At 41.6% G+C, this 16267-nt stretch overlaps 1 protein-coding gene across 1 annotated transcript; it reads left to right on the forward strand.

Moving 5' to 3' along the window:
* The first annotated feature begins 2472 nt into the window (after positions 1 to 2472).
* On the forward strand, positions 2473 to 10508 carry LOC147606264 (protein CLAVATA3 INSENSITIVE RECEPTOR KINASE 6-like). Its single transcript, XM_086792808.1, has 11 exons — positions 2473 to 3453; positions 5739 to 5871; positions 5972 to 6043; positions 6130 to 6273; positions 6378 to 6449; positions 8110 to 8169; positions 8278 to 8375; positions 8467 to 8613; positions 8885 to 9226; positions 9328 to 9710; positions 9800 to 10508. The coding sequence occupies exons 1-11, from the start codon at positions 3354 to 3356 to the stop codon at positions 10115 to 10117; spliced, it is 1869 nt and encodes a 622-aa protein (XP_086648934.1). The 5' UTR covers positions 2473 to 3353; the 3' UTR covers positions 10118 to 10508.
* The last annotated feature ends 5759 nt before the right edge of the window (positions 10509 to 16267 follow it).

Raw genomic sequence — 16267 nt, forward strand, 5'->3', positions numbered from 1 at the left:
AAGGTTTTTTGATTAGAGTGAATTGAATGCTTTTTTTTTTTGCACTACTCCTCACATCTAGGTTTGTTATGCTTAGAAAATGGGTGTGTGAGTAGGAGGGAGGGGAAAAAGTTTTTTTCCCCCCTTATTGAACGGGGGGGTGTGTGGATCGTTGTGCTATCTTTTTAATTGACTCTAGTAGCCTCTCTTAACGATTATTTCACATGGGCATAATGGTTGAGTAATTTGGAAGCAGTGGAAAAGGAACGGTTTCTTTTGTTAGGTTTGGGGGGAGACATGTTCTCCATCTTTCTTCTTGGTGTTAGATTTTAGGATGGTTCACTTCCACAGACATTATCAGAGAAGGTTTTTTCATGGACATGTTTTTTAGTTGACACATTTGAAGTTGTAAAAATATTGTGAAGCTTTAATGCCACTCAAAAGGAAATGTTGAAGAAAAGATGATGATATGTTGTGAATTCTTTCAATTGACGACGAACTTAAAACACAAAACTACATGAATACGTGGCAAAAAATCAAAATTTTGTTGTCAAACGTTATCTTGATTGTTTTTTGAGTACATTTAAGCTACATAAGCAAATAATGGAATATAATCTCAAGTACAACCATATAAGCATTTCTTTTCTTTTGTGCTTCACGTAAAATCATTATAGGGGCTATTCCCTTGCTCTAGTTAATCAAACTAGTATTTGTTCCTGCGTCCATGCGATTTTTTTTGGTAAGGGAATATATATATATATATATATATATTATGTCAAAAGGATGTCCATGCAATTGTGCCTGATGGCTAGTTCCAAGAATTAAGGGCAAGTTTTGGAATTTGAAAGGAGATATAAGCTTCAGCCAGTTAAACGAGGTTGACTCCATTGGAGATAAGTGTGTGGGAATAGCTCTTTTGGTTTTATTGGTGCTTCATGTGGGTATGTATGTGTTAACATGAGGGGGGGTTGAGAAAATGGATAAGCAAGGTATGTATGAGACATTCTCGCTTATATCAACATGTCGCCTTAATCTTTCCAACCTTTAGATTAATGTTTTCCCGACACTTACTTTTCAATCAATAACGTAGAAAGGGTAATCTTTGAATGTTTGTTTACTTTTCAATGCGGGGGGGAGGGGGGGGGTGGGGGGCTCATTACAAAAGATGTGCCAACAAGGAGCGGGTATTTTATTAGCGTACATCGTCGTATGCATGCGTGAAGGGTAGGGCGTTGGAGGTTGGGGGAAGAGGTGGCAGTCTACAGGTCTATGTAGCGACACGTTGGGAGTGTGAGAAACATAAAGACAGGGGAGTACTAGGGGGGTGGTGACGTGGAAGCGTGCGAGAGGGGAAAGCGAGAGGCAAGGTTCAAAGGTTTTAACTTTTACGTTGTAGGTTACAAAGAAAAGCGTTGAGGCGGGGCCCGCGTCGGGAAGGGGAATAAATAATGATGATGATGAGAATGATGGAGGCGGCGGAGCACTTCCTTTTGAGCGGACTGCGGCAGGCTTCCAGCGTGTCCCGATTTTTTTTTGGTGATCTCCGATTTCCACGTGCTCATCCGTTCTGCCACGAAGCGCCGTGCCTTCCATTATCGGGTTGCCAACTTGCCACGTCCCTAATTTCCTTTCACGGCACGACCCTGAACTTGCTAAATTCCCTCCTTGTGTCCCGCGTGTAGTCCCTGTTGCGTTTTAGTCGCCACGTCTGATGCCGGCGTCTGTTTTCTTTATTACCGCTGCTAAATTTGGCAGTTTCTCGGCTTGCCAGCTTATCAGACTTTCTCTCTCTTATTACTACTCTCTGGTCTAGAGCTCCAGCTATGGGGTCAGTGCCCGTGGGCCTTGGAGACCTCGATTTTTTCTTTTCATCTTTACGCAGAGCTTAGACGGCGTCGAGACTGCAGCCCCCACCACCTCTCTCTAGATGCGCGCTAGGTAGAAAGAAGAGAAAAAAAAAGGTCGCATAGTGAGCTCAACTTTCAAGTTGCAACTCTCTCTCTCTCTCTCTCTCTCTCCCTCTCTCCATCAGCCTTGAGGTACTTCAATGAGAAGAAAAATGATCACAGAGCGAGTTTTGCAGCCTTCCGTTCTTCCCAACTCTGAGTGATGTACTGCATGTAGGTATTCTCTCCTCTCTCTATCCACTCTCTCTCCACCTCTCTCTATCTGTGTCATACTCTCTCTCTTCTGTGTGCGTGTGGTCACTGTTGTGAAACACTGTAAATGAAATGAGAGGTGTGAAGAAAAGTAAAATATGGATTGCACACTGTGCAGACGCAGAGCCGCCCTCGTCCTGCGGGCCCAGGGAAAAGGCTTCCTTGTTGTGGGCCCGGCTCCTTCAGGTCGGGCCGCCCCCCCCTCTCCCGCCCTTCTTCCAAAGACAAAGGACGCAAGTGAAAAGAAAGCATGTTCATGGCGGTCCCCCCCCTCTCGCGCCCCCTTTTCCCCTTGTCTGTGTGAATAAAACCTCTCCCTCCGACAAACACAGTCACCTTTGGGCTCCGCCACCGGTAGGCCCTCTCCCCCCCCACCCCCAGGCCCAATGCCTCCCCACCCTTTGCATTTTGCAAGCGGAAAACTCAAACCACCAGGCGACGCAGCGTCCCTCGCTGATGCTTTGAAAACGCCATGTTTTTGTGGAATAATTTGCCTTCTTTGAAAGAGAGTACCTTGTGAAGGAGGTTGCTGTTAGCAAACTGTTAACCTTTCGCTTCGGGAGAAGGTAGAGCTGCTGGCCCCCACACCCCCTCTTCTCTCTCTATGTGGTGGTTGGAGGATTCTGGTTGAAAAACTGGTGAGATTCAGCACTGTGCCATATCTGGATCGGGTATGCTAAGAGACGAAGCTTGTTGAAAAAAAATTAACACGTTTGGACACACATAGCTGTAGAGACATAGTATTTCTTGTTAAGAAAGCTTCAGCTGCATTACACTGCGGAATGATGAGGCGTAGGCGGATGAATGAGGACGACGCTGCAGCTAAAATAGCCATATCTCTGGCCTTGAGCAAGAGACCGCCAGGAAGGACACAAATTTGCCTTTTTTTGTAGAAGATGATGCAAGAGAACCAGCTAGCTTGTGCGAGAAGCGACAAGCCAGAGCAACGCATAGTGGCAAGAGATGAGCTCCTGCAGGTTCTTACCAAATAACGCTGGGAAAAGCCTGCACAGAGCTTAAATGCCTCCTACCTCCAGCTCTGAAGAAGAGGAAGAAGACTGCAAGAGATCTATCGCCTTTGTGTTGAAAGAGAGCACATGCCTCTCATGACACTCTCTCACCTTGTGCTGCTGCTGCGTCATCACACCCACAGGAGCAACAGGATAGTACACTCCTTGATCGCAACAACAACAGCAGGAGAGGAAGGCAGCGGGAATGCACGCCTGCGGGCTTTTGTTTCTTATGCTGCTGCTCGTCTTCTCCATGGCCTGCCCTTCCACGTCAGTGCTCACCTCCAAAGGCGTCAATTTTGAAGGTAAGGAAAAGCTTCAGCTACCCTTTCTTAGATACGATCCCTCTTTTCAATGCTGTGTTTTTGCCTTTTCTTGGCCTTGCGATCCCGGGAGTGTTCAGCCAAGTTCTTCATTTCCTTTGTCTGCTCGCATCAATGTCACACTAGACTTCATTTTCTGCGACGTTGGGCTCCTCGCATTGCTTAGATCCTCCTCCTCAAGACGGACTTTGCCCTTTCCCCCTCGCTCTGTCGTTCTGTAGCTCGAGACAGTTCTCCTACCTTTAAAAAACGCAGGTTAAAAAGCTCTGATCAGACTTTCATTAGCAGTTGCCATCCTTGCCTCAAGCACCTACTGTGCACGTCGCCCAAACCCTGATGTCATGGGAACATGCACATCACCCAAAACCGGTGTCCCCCCTTACATCTGGGGCGCATTATTCCAATCTAACAGAGCTCAGCCTTTATCACAATTTCTCTACTTCCTTGGTGTCGGGTGTAGGAATGATCAGAGTAATTTTCTTACAGGCTAGCCTTTGTATGTCCTGCAGAGGAACTTTCTTACACGTGCCTTATGCATACAGACTCCGCACTGGCCTTCATTATTTTCAATGCTCACACAAACAGCCCTCGATCATTGTGGCCATTTCAGATCGTCATTGCTACATGCTTAAAGATCATAATTACAACATGCTGAAATATTATCATGAATTTCTCAATTGAGGTGATATTTCCTTCCATCTATGGAGTCCGTTTCAAAATCAGATGAACAAATTTATGGCCAGAACATTATCAATAAGAGGATCGAAGTAGAGCAATTGTGGGGGTTTAAACTCCTGGTTCTTCTGAGAGGATTTTAAAACCCAAGTTTTTTTAAAACATTGGGCTTGAGAAGAGAGCGATACAGAACCTCTCGTTCAGTAGAGAGGCTATGCCCTCTAGATGACGCTAGGTTGGGAGGCCAGCTTTTGTATAACCAAGGTAGCCTTCCTCCAAGAGTGGCCAGCCATGGAGGAAGCACCCTTGTTTACTGCTGTTGCAGTGCTTTGTATAATGCCTTCTAGGCAGGTTTTATTTTAACTAATAGAAGGATTTTTTTTGGGAAAGAAAAGGAGGAAAAAAAATGAGATGTATTGTATTATCATCTTTAAAGGCTGAATATGCTATGAAACCTGAGCATGCAAGTGCATGTCTTTACAAAATAAGATACATGAGTGTAAACATTAGTGCTAGCTTTATGTGGATGTCCTGTCTTGGTGACTTCATACTTCTGCATTAAGCAGCCGTCTCCATCCCCCAGTCAAAGAAAGAAAGAAGTTGTATTAACGTCTGCGGAAAACCAAAATGGCCTATGGACCCGATACGTAAATGAAGACTATGAAGGTCTTATGCTAAATCCGAAACAAAAAAGTGACTTCAAACCAAACTAAAAAAGAATCCTTAGTGTTCATTACTATGCCACAGAAGATGCAACATTTACAGTAGAGCCAGACTGAGGCCGTCGGATGTTGTTAATTGAGGAGTAGTTGGTTTTGGGTGGCGGAAATTTTGGATAAGAGCTTTTCCATCACTGAAAAAAGCCCATTTGCTTTCTTTTCGCGCTGCCCGAATTTTAGCAAGTGGTGTTTTTTTCCTTTAATTGTGTTGCGGTGAGCTCATTTGCAATCCACACTTTGGTACCCTTCAGTTTTCTTGACCGCTTAAGGATATCCACCTTGTTGGCGAGAGAGAGAGAGAGCGCGAGAGAGGATATTCTTTTAACATCATGACCAAGCTTCCGGGCCAATGTGATCCATATAATGGCACCGAAGTGCAGAGAAATTTGAGAGAGAGAGAGAGAGAGAGAGAGAGGAGCCCTATGCATAAATCCCTATGTGAGCACTTTAGTCAACACGTGTTAGAGAGAGGGAGCCTTATGTCTGAGCACACCAGGCATCTGCACACACACACACACACACACACACACACACACACACACACATACACACGGGGGGTAGGTTCTCTAGGACCATTAATTACTTTGCTTTCAAAGCTCAATGAAGTTTGTTCAAGAGGTGAGTGTGTTAATGTGGGTAAAATCTTTGTAGGTAAGCTGTTTAGGCTGTGTCTGCGTCCAGTAGGCGATTCCTAAGCCATCGCTAAAGTGCAGTGATGATACAATCTTTTCTTTATTCCAGCAGTCCTGTCCTTTCAAAATTACTTTCTAGAATATGAGGACTGCCTATGACAGTTATGTCCATGCTATTTGAATGCTTGTCTGCTTCCTCGATGAGCAAGATTTCTGAAAAGGTCTCCAACTTTTTGTGCAGTTCAAGCTCTGATGGTCATCAAGCAACACCTTAATGACCCAACAAATGCCTTAGGTAGTTGGGATGGCAATGCTGTGGATCCCTGCAGCTGGTATCATGTGACCTGCTCTAAGCAGCAGCTTGTCAGAAGCTTGTAAGCAACTTTGTTTTGCTCTATTCCAACTTCCATCAAACATTTTCCATTGAGAGAGGGGTATAATCAATTTGTGCCTATTGATGTTTGGTTTTTGCAGAGGATTACCCAACTTGCAGCTCTCTGGAATGCTCCCTTCGGAGATTGGAAACTTGACCAATCTGGAGTCACTGTAAGCATTTTTGGTTGCTTAACTTGCATTTTCTACATGTAGGATTGCGGAAGTTAGTTCAAAATTCACATCTTTGTTAAATGTAGGATGCTTGAAAACAACAATATTTCTGGCCAACTCCCTGTAGAAATGGGAAAGCTTTTTAAGCTGGTTAGTCTAGACCTCTCCAACAACCACTTCAGTGGGCCAATACCACAATCCATGGGCCAGTTAAAGAGTTTGACCTATTTGTAAGTACCGTACACCTTTCCAAACGATTCCAGCTGAAAAGACTATTGGTGTGAAGACTCGGAAACTTACAATCATTGAATATATTCGGCATGCAATTTTACAGGCGACTCAACAACAACAGCCTTTCTGGAACTTTTCCAAAATGGTTGGCCGACATTCATGGTTTGGATTACTTGTAAGTATCTAAGTGCTGTTTCCCATTACTTGGCATATACTCATGCAATGAGAGGAGAGTGGGGATGGATGGAGATTTTCTAACGTTAAGCACATGCCTAGATGGCTAGTTTGTGGAGGCAAAGAGTTTTAATGTCATGGGCACATGCTGAGCAATGTTGAGTCTTGTAAATTGTGCAATGCGCTTTATGTGGATTATAGAACATAAAATAGGTGGTACAAAGTTTAGGGTCCTCTGTAGATCAAGGTTTTCTATGAGACAATGTTACAAATCTACTGTTATGCATGGCATTTTATAGTGTTATATTAGGTTTGGCTTAATTGATAATAAGTCTATCTCTGTTTCTGTCAAGGGATGCTCTTGCAGTAACTTGGCTTTTGAAGATAGAGGCATCAAGAGCCATGTCATGCCATGCCCTTCATGGTAAAATAGAGTTGTTAGTCACGAAGCCTGACATTTTGTCTTTTGAATCTTTATATTGCCGATAGGTACAAAAGGCTCCCGTTTCGGATGTAGGGTTGGATGCATTTCCACCCCATAAATGTTTGGCTGAGCTTTCACTCTGCCAATGATAATGTTTAGGCTTGACTTGATGTTAGCTATACAGAGAGAAGAAAGCACAACAACACAGAGCAGAGCCATTTTGATCTTAGAGTAATGTCATATGCATTGATTCAGCACGCTTTAATAGCATCAAGATGCTGGTATGCAAAACTCTCTGTGGAAGCTGTTTCTCTATTTCTTGACCACATTCCTGTATTCTCATGCATGCCGAAGAAGCTACATGATGCCTTAAGTCAGCAGTGAAGCTGTCGATGTTATTTGAAGAAGCAACATAGCACCTTAGCAAGCATTATAGCTGTGGAAGTTCTTTGAGCACCAAATGCGGAGAAGGCACATGTTTTCTTGAACAAGATTTCGAAGCAACATAACACCTTAGCAAGCATTAAAGCTGTGGAGGTTCTTTGAGCTCTACATGAATGCAGAGAAGCCCATGTTCCTCGTGAACAAGATCTCTTGGTGTACAATTTTGATGCTGGAAGTTCAGCTATACATCCTGCCAAGGTTCTTGACGCATTGAACAGGGTTTCTTACCTAGTGGACATAATGAAAACGTAAAGTTAGGACATGGATCAGAGAAGGTTTTTTAGCGTAGTTCATGGGCCATCCTCCTTTGGTAATAAACCAATTACTAAAGCTTCACATTCCCTCATCTTCTTAAGAAGCCGATATGATTCTCGTAGTGGGAGCTTGTCTCCTCTCTCTCACTGCTCCAATCTTACAGAGAATACTTAAACTCTCTCTTTCTTTCTAGGAGGTTGAAAGAAATTGTTTGCAGAACTATTCCCCTTATCAATGAACACTAGTGGGGCTGCCCTTAGTCTTTACCTTCATCTTAACTCTAGGTTGAAAGAAATGCAGTACGTGGGTTCATGCAAATGTGTACGATGATGTGTTTTCCAGGGATATAACTGGAGATGCCATAGCTTTAGTTCACAGTAAGCTTAACTTCATGTAGGTTGTCATGAAGCAAGATTTTTCGAGGTGTCAGAAGTCACTTAGAGTATGTGTTAGAAATGAAGTGCTTGTCTCTTTGTGAGAAAGGAACATTCTTGCAACAATGGGCCGCGGTACTCTGCTGATGAGTTTGCGATTTCAGGGATTTATCTTACAATAACTTAAGTGGACACGTGCCTCGCATGTCAGCGACAACTTTCAAGTAATCCTTACACCATGGCTTTCAATCTTTTTTGGTGAAACCATTTCGGTTTCACCTACGTTGTGCATTATGTATCACATATGATGTTGATATGGCGCCTGTTTGCAGTGTCTCAGGAAACAAATTACTGTGTGGATATGACGCTCTCCATGAGTGCCCTGGAGAGCCTCCTTCGCCTCTCTCTCTTCCACTAAATGCCTCGCAAGGTTCGCAAAAAGTCCATTTATTGAAATCGTCCCAGATGGTTTTTGTTCTCTTTGATTATGCATTGAAAAGCATGTTTAACTATGTAAGCAGATTCTGCGCAAAATGTACAAGGACGATCAAAGATTGAAGCAATAGCAGTTGGTACAGGTGCTGGTTCTATTGTATCCATAGTGCTGGCAGTTAGTGCATTCATGTTGTGGCGACGGCGGCGTAACCAGCAAATATTTTTCGATATAGGTGAGTTAGGCTAGCAATCAGTTGTGATTAAAACATGCATACTTGCAAAGGGCACAAAGATTTTTACAGTAAGCTCTCCAGATCTGATCTTTAATTGCCTAGTAACAGCAGAAGGCCCGGCTATGAATGCACCTTGCATTTGATGTCTGAAACATTATTCTTTACTTCACTTGCCAACTTCACCTTGCATTTGTTGTCTGAAACATTATTCTTTACTTCACTTGCCAACTTATTTGTGAATTGGCTTGAAATGTGGCTGCTTTTTTTCCAGAGCGTGGTGACTCAGAAATTTGCCTGGGACAGCTCAAACGGTTCTCATTCCGTGAGCTGCAGGCTGCAACAGACAACTTCCACAACAACAAAATACTTGGAAGAGGCGGATTCGGAAATGTATACAAGGGCTCTCTACCAGATGATACGGTGGTTGCGGTGAAGCGGTTGAAGGATAAGAATGCTGCAGGGGGGGAGGTCCAATTCCAAATGGAAGTAGAGATGATCAGCCTTGCTGTGCACAGAAATCTACTACGTTTAATCGGATATTGTGTAACTTCAACGGAGCGTTTGCTCGTCTACCCTTATATGCCAAACGGAAGCGTTGCTTCTCGCTTGCGAGGTAGGATTTTACAGTTCTGTCAAATGGATTTGTGTAGGATATAGATGCTGGCAACGACAAGAGAGACTTACCGTGTTTTGAACCTCTTGTTTGGCCCCCAGAAAAGCCTATTCTCGATTGGCCCACTCGCAAGCGGATTGCTGTGGGTGCTGCTCGGGGGCTACTCTATCTGCATGAGCAATGCGATCCGAAAATTATTCATCGGGATGTCAAAGCAGCCAATATTCTGCTGGATGAGGAGTTTGAAGCTGTGGTAGGGGACTTTGGTCTAGCTAAGCTTTTAGATCATAGACAATCCCATGTGACAACAACTGTCCGAGGTACAGTAGGACATATAGCGCCCGAGTACTTGTTTACAGGACAGTCCTCTGAGAAAACGGACGTGTTTGGGTTTGGGATTCTGCTGCTGGAACTTATTACCGGACAAAGAGCCATCGACTTTGGGCGCCTCTCCAATCAGAAAGGTTTAGTACTTCTGGAATGGGTAAGGACTGGTCATTCTTGCTAGGTCATACAGTGCTGTATATTGAATTGTAGCACTTGTTGAAGCTGACGTTGTTTGATATTTCACAGGTGAAAAAGCTGCAGCAAGAGAAGAGACTAAGTGAACTTGTGGATGCAGAACTCAAACTTGATTATTTGGCAGCTGAACTGGAGGAGATGGTGCAAATTGCCTTGTTGTGTACACAGTTTGATCCTGTTGATCGCCCCAAGATGTCTGAAGTGTTGCGAATGCTGGAAGGCGATGGCCTTGTTGAAAGATGGGAAGCATGGCAAAGAGCTGAGGTCGACCGCTGTCAAAGCGCCGAGCTCATACCGCAGAGATATTTCGACCTGGTGGAGGACTCTTCGCTGATACTTGAAGCAGTTGAGCTATCCGGACCCAGATGAGGACACATTGTTCTTGCACAGTTTTTAGCTTATTATGTGCACTGCTGAACCAGCTTGTGTTGCTGGCCATGAACTGGCTGACTTTTAATGCAATGGAGGGTATCATATTGGCAGACGGATATGAAGCTCTGTTGGTTGTAGCCTTGCTGCAAGCAACACAGTCACTGCTGCCACAATGCGGCATTGGGCGTATCATAAGAGCTGCTCATCGTGGGTTCTAAGAACACGACTTTGCAGAGCACATGAACACTGCCCACCCAAGTGCCCAGGACTTCTTCTGTTAAACACTGTAATCTACCTGTGGCTTTTGTAATCTATTGATCCCCCATCAGATACGCATTTCCCAGCCCTAAATGCTGAACTATAATGTCAAAAACCATCTTTGTACTGCTATGGTGGGCTGCATTTATTCACTCCATTTCCATTTCCATTTCCATTTCATGAAGGATTCAATTTAGGTAATGGCAGAAGGCAACCTGCAAACATGATGCAGCCATCTCCTTTGACATGTCCTCAGATATGATTTTCCCCCCAAGTAGTCCATGCTACCGATGGATTCGTTACAAACCACCAAACAAACAAAACATGTGCTTTTGGTCAGATTAACCTTGTAGTCTCTGTTTTCCATGCGTGTGTCGCTGAGAATGGTTGGTCTTGGGATTGCCTTCTTCCCTAATTTGTTGCATATCCATGGCTAGTTATGATTAAACGGCTCTTCTCACAGGATCTTGGGAGGGTTTTTCAATGAGTTTGAAAGGTTGTCACGACCAGGCTGCATCAGCCTTGGGAGGCCGCCATAAAATATAGGCCACCAAAAATTATTGAGTTGTTGCAGTCCTTACTCACTAAGTCGACGGTGTTAGTATTTACTATTAATTCTAATTCACCGTCACCAGTATATTTGTTATGTTCATGAATGGAGTTTAAAGAAATGAAAATAGTTAATCAAGGGTTGAGAGAATATGATGGTCAATTTCCATGCTCACAAGGTAAGAAATGGTGGTGGAATCATCTTGAGCTAGTGGGGCTGTTCCTCCCTAGTTCTCAAGCGTAAGCGTGGCTTGGATTTGAAGCTCATGATGTGCACGCGTCCTATACGCTTATGTGTACATACATAAATATACCCTCTATGCCTATGCTTACATACACTATCTGCCCTTCTATCCACATGCTTTAGTACAATTGTTGCATAACCATTAACCAATCGTTCCCACATCTCAAGCATCAAACATTTGCCCATAGATACCATAGGAAAAGTCTTCACGTGACAGCCTATAGGCCCGTTACTTTGAACCACCCCAAGCATGTGAAATCGACTAGTGAGGAACCCATAGAGTATGAGGCCACGTGTTCATTCAACCACCTCACAATGAGACTTCCAACATACACATTCTATACCATGGTGGGTATTACCAAGTTAGTCTAGATATAGGTTGTAAGATTTCTCAACAAGAAACTCTCTCAATGAGATTGATTCACTCACAAAGTAAATCATGAACTGATCCAAATAGAATCATGCACACTAAGTGCAATCTCTATAAGCAAGGTTAGTAAAAAGGGCTAACCACTTCAATGAAAAGTAGAATGACAAGTTGGAAAGAGGTTAACCACAAGTTACAAAACTACGTCCCTAGAGGCCACTTAGATCACCCAGATCAGTCCCAAAATCAAGAAAGTGAATACATCCTTATATAGGTTCACAAAATACCTCTACCATGAATTTCCTTATGTTGTAATTGTCATCTTCCCATTTATGCAATAGATTTATAGTGTTCTCTCTAGTCTCTCTTCCTCGCGTAAACCTTTGTGAGTGTGTGTGGAATATGTTGATGATTAGGGTTTGGGAAGGGAATGCCATATATTAGATCAAGATTCCCCCTTCTTCCCCTCTCTTCTCTTCTTCTCCATTCTCACTTCTTGAGGTTCTATGGATTACAAAAGAGCAAGCAGATTAAAATTTAGAGCAACAATACAAGCTTTGGCTTCTCCAAATTGCCACACCTACGACACAAGGAGTGTAGGTTGGAGCAACTAGATTAAAGCTTGGAGCAACAAGACAAGCTTTGGCTTCTCCAAATTGCTTCACCTATGACACAAGGAGTGGCCTTGGTACTTGTGCATTGGTTCTTTTGTGAATGAAGCAAATTTAAATTCACATGGGGATGGAGTTTTTAGTATTCAAAATCTTATTTTGGCATATGCCCCAAGAGTTGTGATTGCAAAACATATGTCAAAGTTAACTAAGCATAATTTTGTTAAAGAAACTCCCTTTATACTATTCTTAAGCTACACGATGTTAGTAAGGACGTCTCCTCAATGGAAATTGTTTCGGGACAAGACCTACTAACATCGATACCATAGTTGGGATTGTGGTGGCTCATTTGAGTGCAATAATCCTTTTTGTGGTTACTGTCTTCATCATGGATCTAACAATGTTAGGAAATGAAGAGGTAAAATCAACGTTGTGCCAGATTTAGGAGATCTCCATGGCTCTCTATTGAGCGTCTTCATTGCGGTGAATAACCATGTTGTAGTTTAACTTACTTTACACATATCTATAATTTTGAACTAGGGGATGTGTCTTCCACAAGACTTGCAATTCATGTGGGCATTCACGAATATCTAGTTTAGAATTGTGAAAGTAGGGATTGATTGGAAAAGGCAAGAAAACTACTTTATGATTTGCCTACTCCATGTTGAGAAATGATAAACCACAACTTGCAAAGTGGAATAGTTGTCCTTGGTAGTAATGGCGCCAAATGGTTGTTAGGAACTTACCAAACTCCCAAGGTCATGGTGGACTTTATGCTCTTTGTAAACATGCAAGCCATGACATCTTATAGTGCTCTCCCTAATGCATTACCCATATGTAGACCCTACTGCTTCATTCTCTCTAAGTCATCCATTAACACTCCTTTCCCCACCCTCAAAACAAAATATATAGCTCCTTTGGTGACCCTAGTTACTAAAGATATAAAATGAAGGGGAATCCTATGGGTACTAAACACACACCTACCCCAACCTATCTTGCCACCCCAATCACCATGTTGCCAAGAGTGACCTCGGTCGTTTATGCACTTCTATGATCAAAGTGTAAGAGGGTGAGAGCTCAAAAATCTAATGTCGCAAAACCCTCAAAACATGAAACTAAACTTAAATTTGATTTCAGGGTTTCAAACTAGAATGGTACAAAGGGAAAGATCTAGTGCAATGCAGCAAGCCAACCATAGCATTACAAATCTTTTGCTACATGGTCTGCAAAGAGTGGTAGGGTGTCGAAACAAGCAATGTCAACTACCTATCTATAGGTATTCACACATTGATACCCCTATGTAAAGGTTGGAGAACCAAACACTTTTAACAAGATTGCCCATCAGAGCTACAACAATAGCCTCCATACCAAAAACCTTGCACCTACATTGGCTTAACATCCTTACTACATAGTGTAGTCTAATATTCCCTTGATTATGCTTACTTTGTTGCGAGCCAAGCTGAAAGAACCTACAAAAGAAGTATCAAAACCTTCAAATTCACAAAAATTGAAGGTGCATGCTCCTACTTTGAAAGAAGCTAAAAATTTTAAAAAAAAGATTTGAGGCTTCAAACTTGCAAAAGACAAATACACATTTTGGTAGTCAATGTCCTTTGACTTTGCACCGAATTTTTTATTTTTATACACACGTTATAGGAAGCTTTTTTTGCATGCATTTGGCCACCTTGTGTTTGTTTGATAAATTTTGTTAAGCTAAAGTTTGCAAGCTTGGGTCTCCACCTATGTGTAAACCATATGCATTATGCACAAACTTAATAACTTGTAATAATGCATTCTCCAAACCAATCACGCACATAAGCATTGTATGATGAGATTCAATTGAATGTAGCCCTCAAAATCCAACCACTCCCACAAATTAATTCGGATAAGTTGGTGCATCTAGTTGATGCTAAAGCACTTCTATCACTAACTTGTTCCTCCAATGTGTTAACCAAGAAGAAGAAGAAGAAGAAAAAGTCTATCACTGGAATCCACAAGAAACTGACCTAAATCTTGATTTCTTATAATGTGATAGCCTCCCACCACGATATCCATCCATCAAGATAAGGTATTTATTCAGGTTGTGCGTGATTAACTTTCCACCATTGCCTTATTACCTTGGATTTTTCTAGGGCACTATCATTGTTAGGTGTGTCTCTCCATCCTATATAATGGATATATATATATACCTTAAAGTAATCCTATAATATATCCTTGTTAGGTGTGTCTCTCCATCCTCTATAATGGATATATATATATACCTTAAAGTAATCCTCTATATATATATACCTTAAAGTAATCCTCTATAATGGAAGGTATGCCTTTTAGTAACCCTCTAATCCATGTTCCTAGTGATACAAGCAAGCTCCTATAATGGAAGGTATGCCTTTTAGTAACCCTCTAATCCATGTTCCTAGTGATACAAGCAAGCTCCTTCCACTTCTAATCCCTTGTTATAGACCTTTCAAATTGCAAGCCAATTTGTTGGTGCTTTATAATGTCTAAACCCATGGGATTGAAAACAAGGGGAGCCATACTTCATGACCACATTCTTCAGCATCCTCCGAATTAAACTTGAGCATCTTTGTCTTGTTTTTTGAATTCACATATCATTGTGGTTTGAACACACACTACAAGATGAGTACAAATCAACACATGACAATGCATAGATAATCTAAATATTCAATTTTCAACTTTGTAGCAAACATTGGATCATAAAAAAATTCATAGCTTGTTGTACATGCTTGCATAGGATGGATGAGATCAAAGTGAAACAATACCTTGTCAAGATTTCCGCTTTGCATAAAATTCACACTTTGTTGACATTTTCATGGCATATCATATCACAAAGTCATTCATGGATTGTCTAGGAAATAAGCAATCTTGCAAAAAGTCATAAGTTATATGCTATTTCAAGTGAATGTTAAACATGGGAGACACTTGCTCTTCAATGCTTGTGCTATTCGATGACAAAACATATAAGAGAAGACAAAATAAAGAGAATACTTTTGCTAACTAAAATGACAGTATATTGTAATTAGTGTAACTATTAAAAACAAATGTAGTTTGCACTCACAAATAATAAAAGTTAAGCACTACCTCCTTTGGTTGTGTCACAAGGAAAAATCCTCTGGCAGTCCGATGATATTCATAAACCTGTGTGAATAAGGCTGCGTGGTCCTTGTTCCACTGATGCTCGGGTGGAATAACCGAAGAGACGTGGTTTCTAAAAATGTTGTGTTTGCGTCTTTGACCATGTTTGATAAAGAATAAACTCGATATTGATATGTATGATTCAATTGGACAAATTCAGCGTCACTCAAGAGTCCAGGGCAGATTTGTCTCGAAGACATCCATGAAAGGTATTATTTCCATCTCTTTATTCCAAAGTTTTTTGAGGAACCGGCTTTTTTTTCTTTATATTCATGGCAAGGAAGGGGAGGGATTCGAACCCTCGGTAAACAAGAGTCTACATACTATTTCCAGTGCTACACTTTAAACCACTTGGCCACCCTTCCTCAGAGAGCCATGCCATGGGACGAAGGCAATTGAATTATCCAATGACAAAACCTCTGAGAAGTCAAAATAAAGAGAATATTTTTTCCAACTAAAATGCAACAACACTTACTATAGTGTAATTAGTGTAACTAAAATGTAGCTATAGTGTAATTATTTTTAAAAACGGAGTTTTCACTCAAATAATAAAAGTTAAGTAGTACCTCCCTTGATTACAAGAATCAGATAGTTGTTGTAGGATCTCATTCCTTTTTGCGCTAGCTCTAATGCCAAGTTGAAGTCTTGTAATATTATCTTAATATTATTTCCTTTGCATTTCTATATCTATGTGGATATTTGTTAAAGCTTTGATTTTTAGGGTTTGCTACATTTGTGTGTTAATTTTCTAGTTTTTTAACTTGATTTTGAATCCTAAATTTTTAAATTTATCTTTATTTTTAATTTAGTTTATTTGCTTTCATATGTACTTTTAATTTCAATTTGTATTCTTGTGTTTAAAAATAGGTTTAGGCTTAGCTTTTCTCTAGATCTGGCTCAAAATAAGTTAAGTTTTTCTTTTTGCACCCCATTTGAGCACCTCTCATAACGGATCTTGGCCCATG

The sequence above is a fragment of the Cibotium barometz genome, chromosome 58 (assembly GCF_041138505.1).
Source record: "Cibotium barometz isolate CiBa-2024 chromosome 58, ASM4113850v1, whole genome shotgun sequence".
Classification (NCBI taxonomy): domain Eukaryota; kingdom Viridiplantae; phylum Streptophyta; class Polypodiopsida; order Cyatheales; family Cibotiaceae; genus Cibotium; species Cibotium barometz.

Coding starts and splice junctions, on each gene's coding strand:
- LOC147606264 (XM_086792808.1), top strand. CDS start 3,354: ATGCACGCCTGCGGGCTTTTGTTTCTTATGCTGCTGCTCGTCTTCTCC. Junction 5,872..5,971: donor CAGCAGCTTGTCAGAAGCTT/GTAAGCAACTTT, acceptor TGGTTTTTGCAG/AGGATTACCCAACTTGCAGC. Junction 8,614..8,884: donor GCAAATATTTTTCGATATAG/GTGAGTTAGGCT, acceptor CTTTTTTTCCAG/AGCGTGGTGACTCAGAAATT.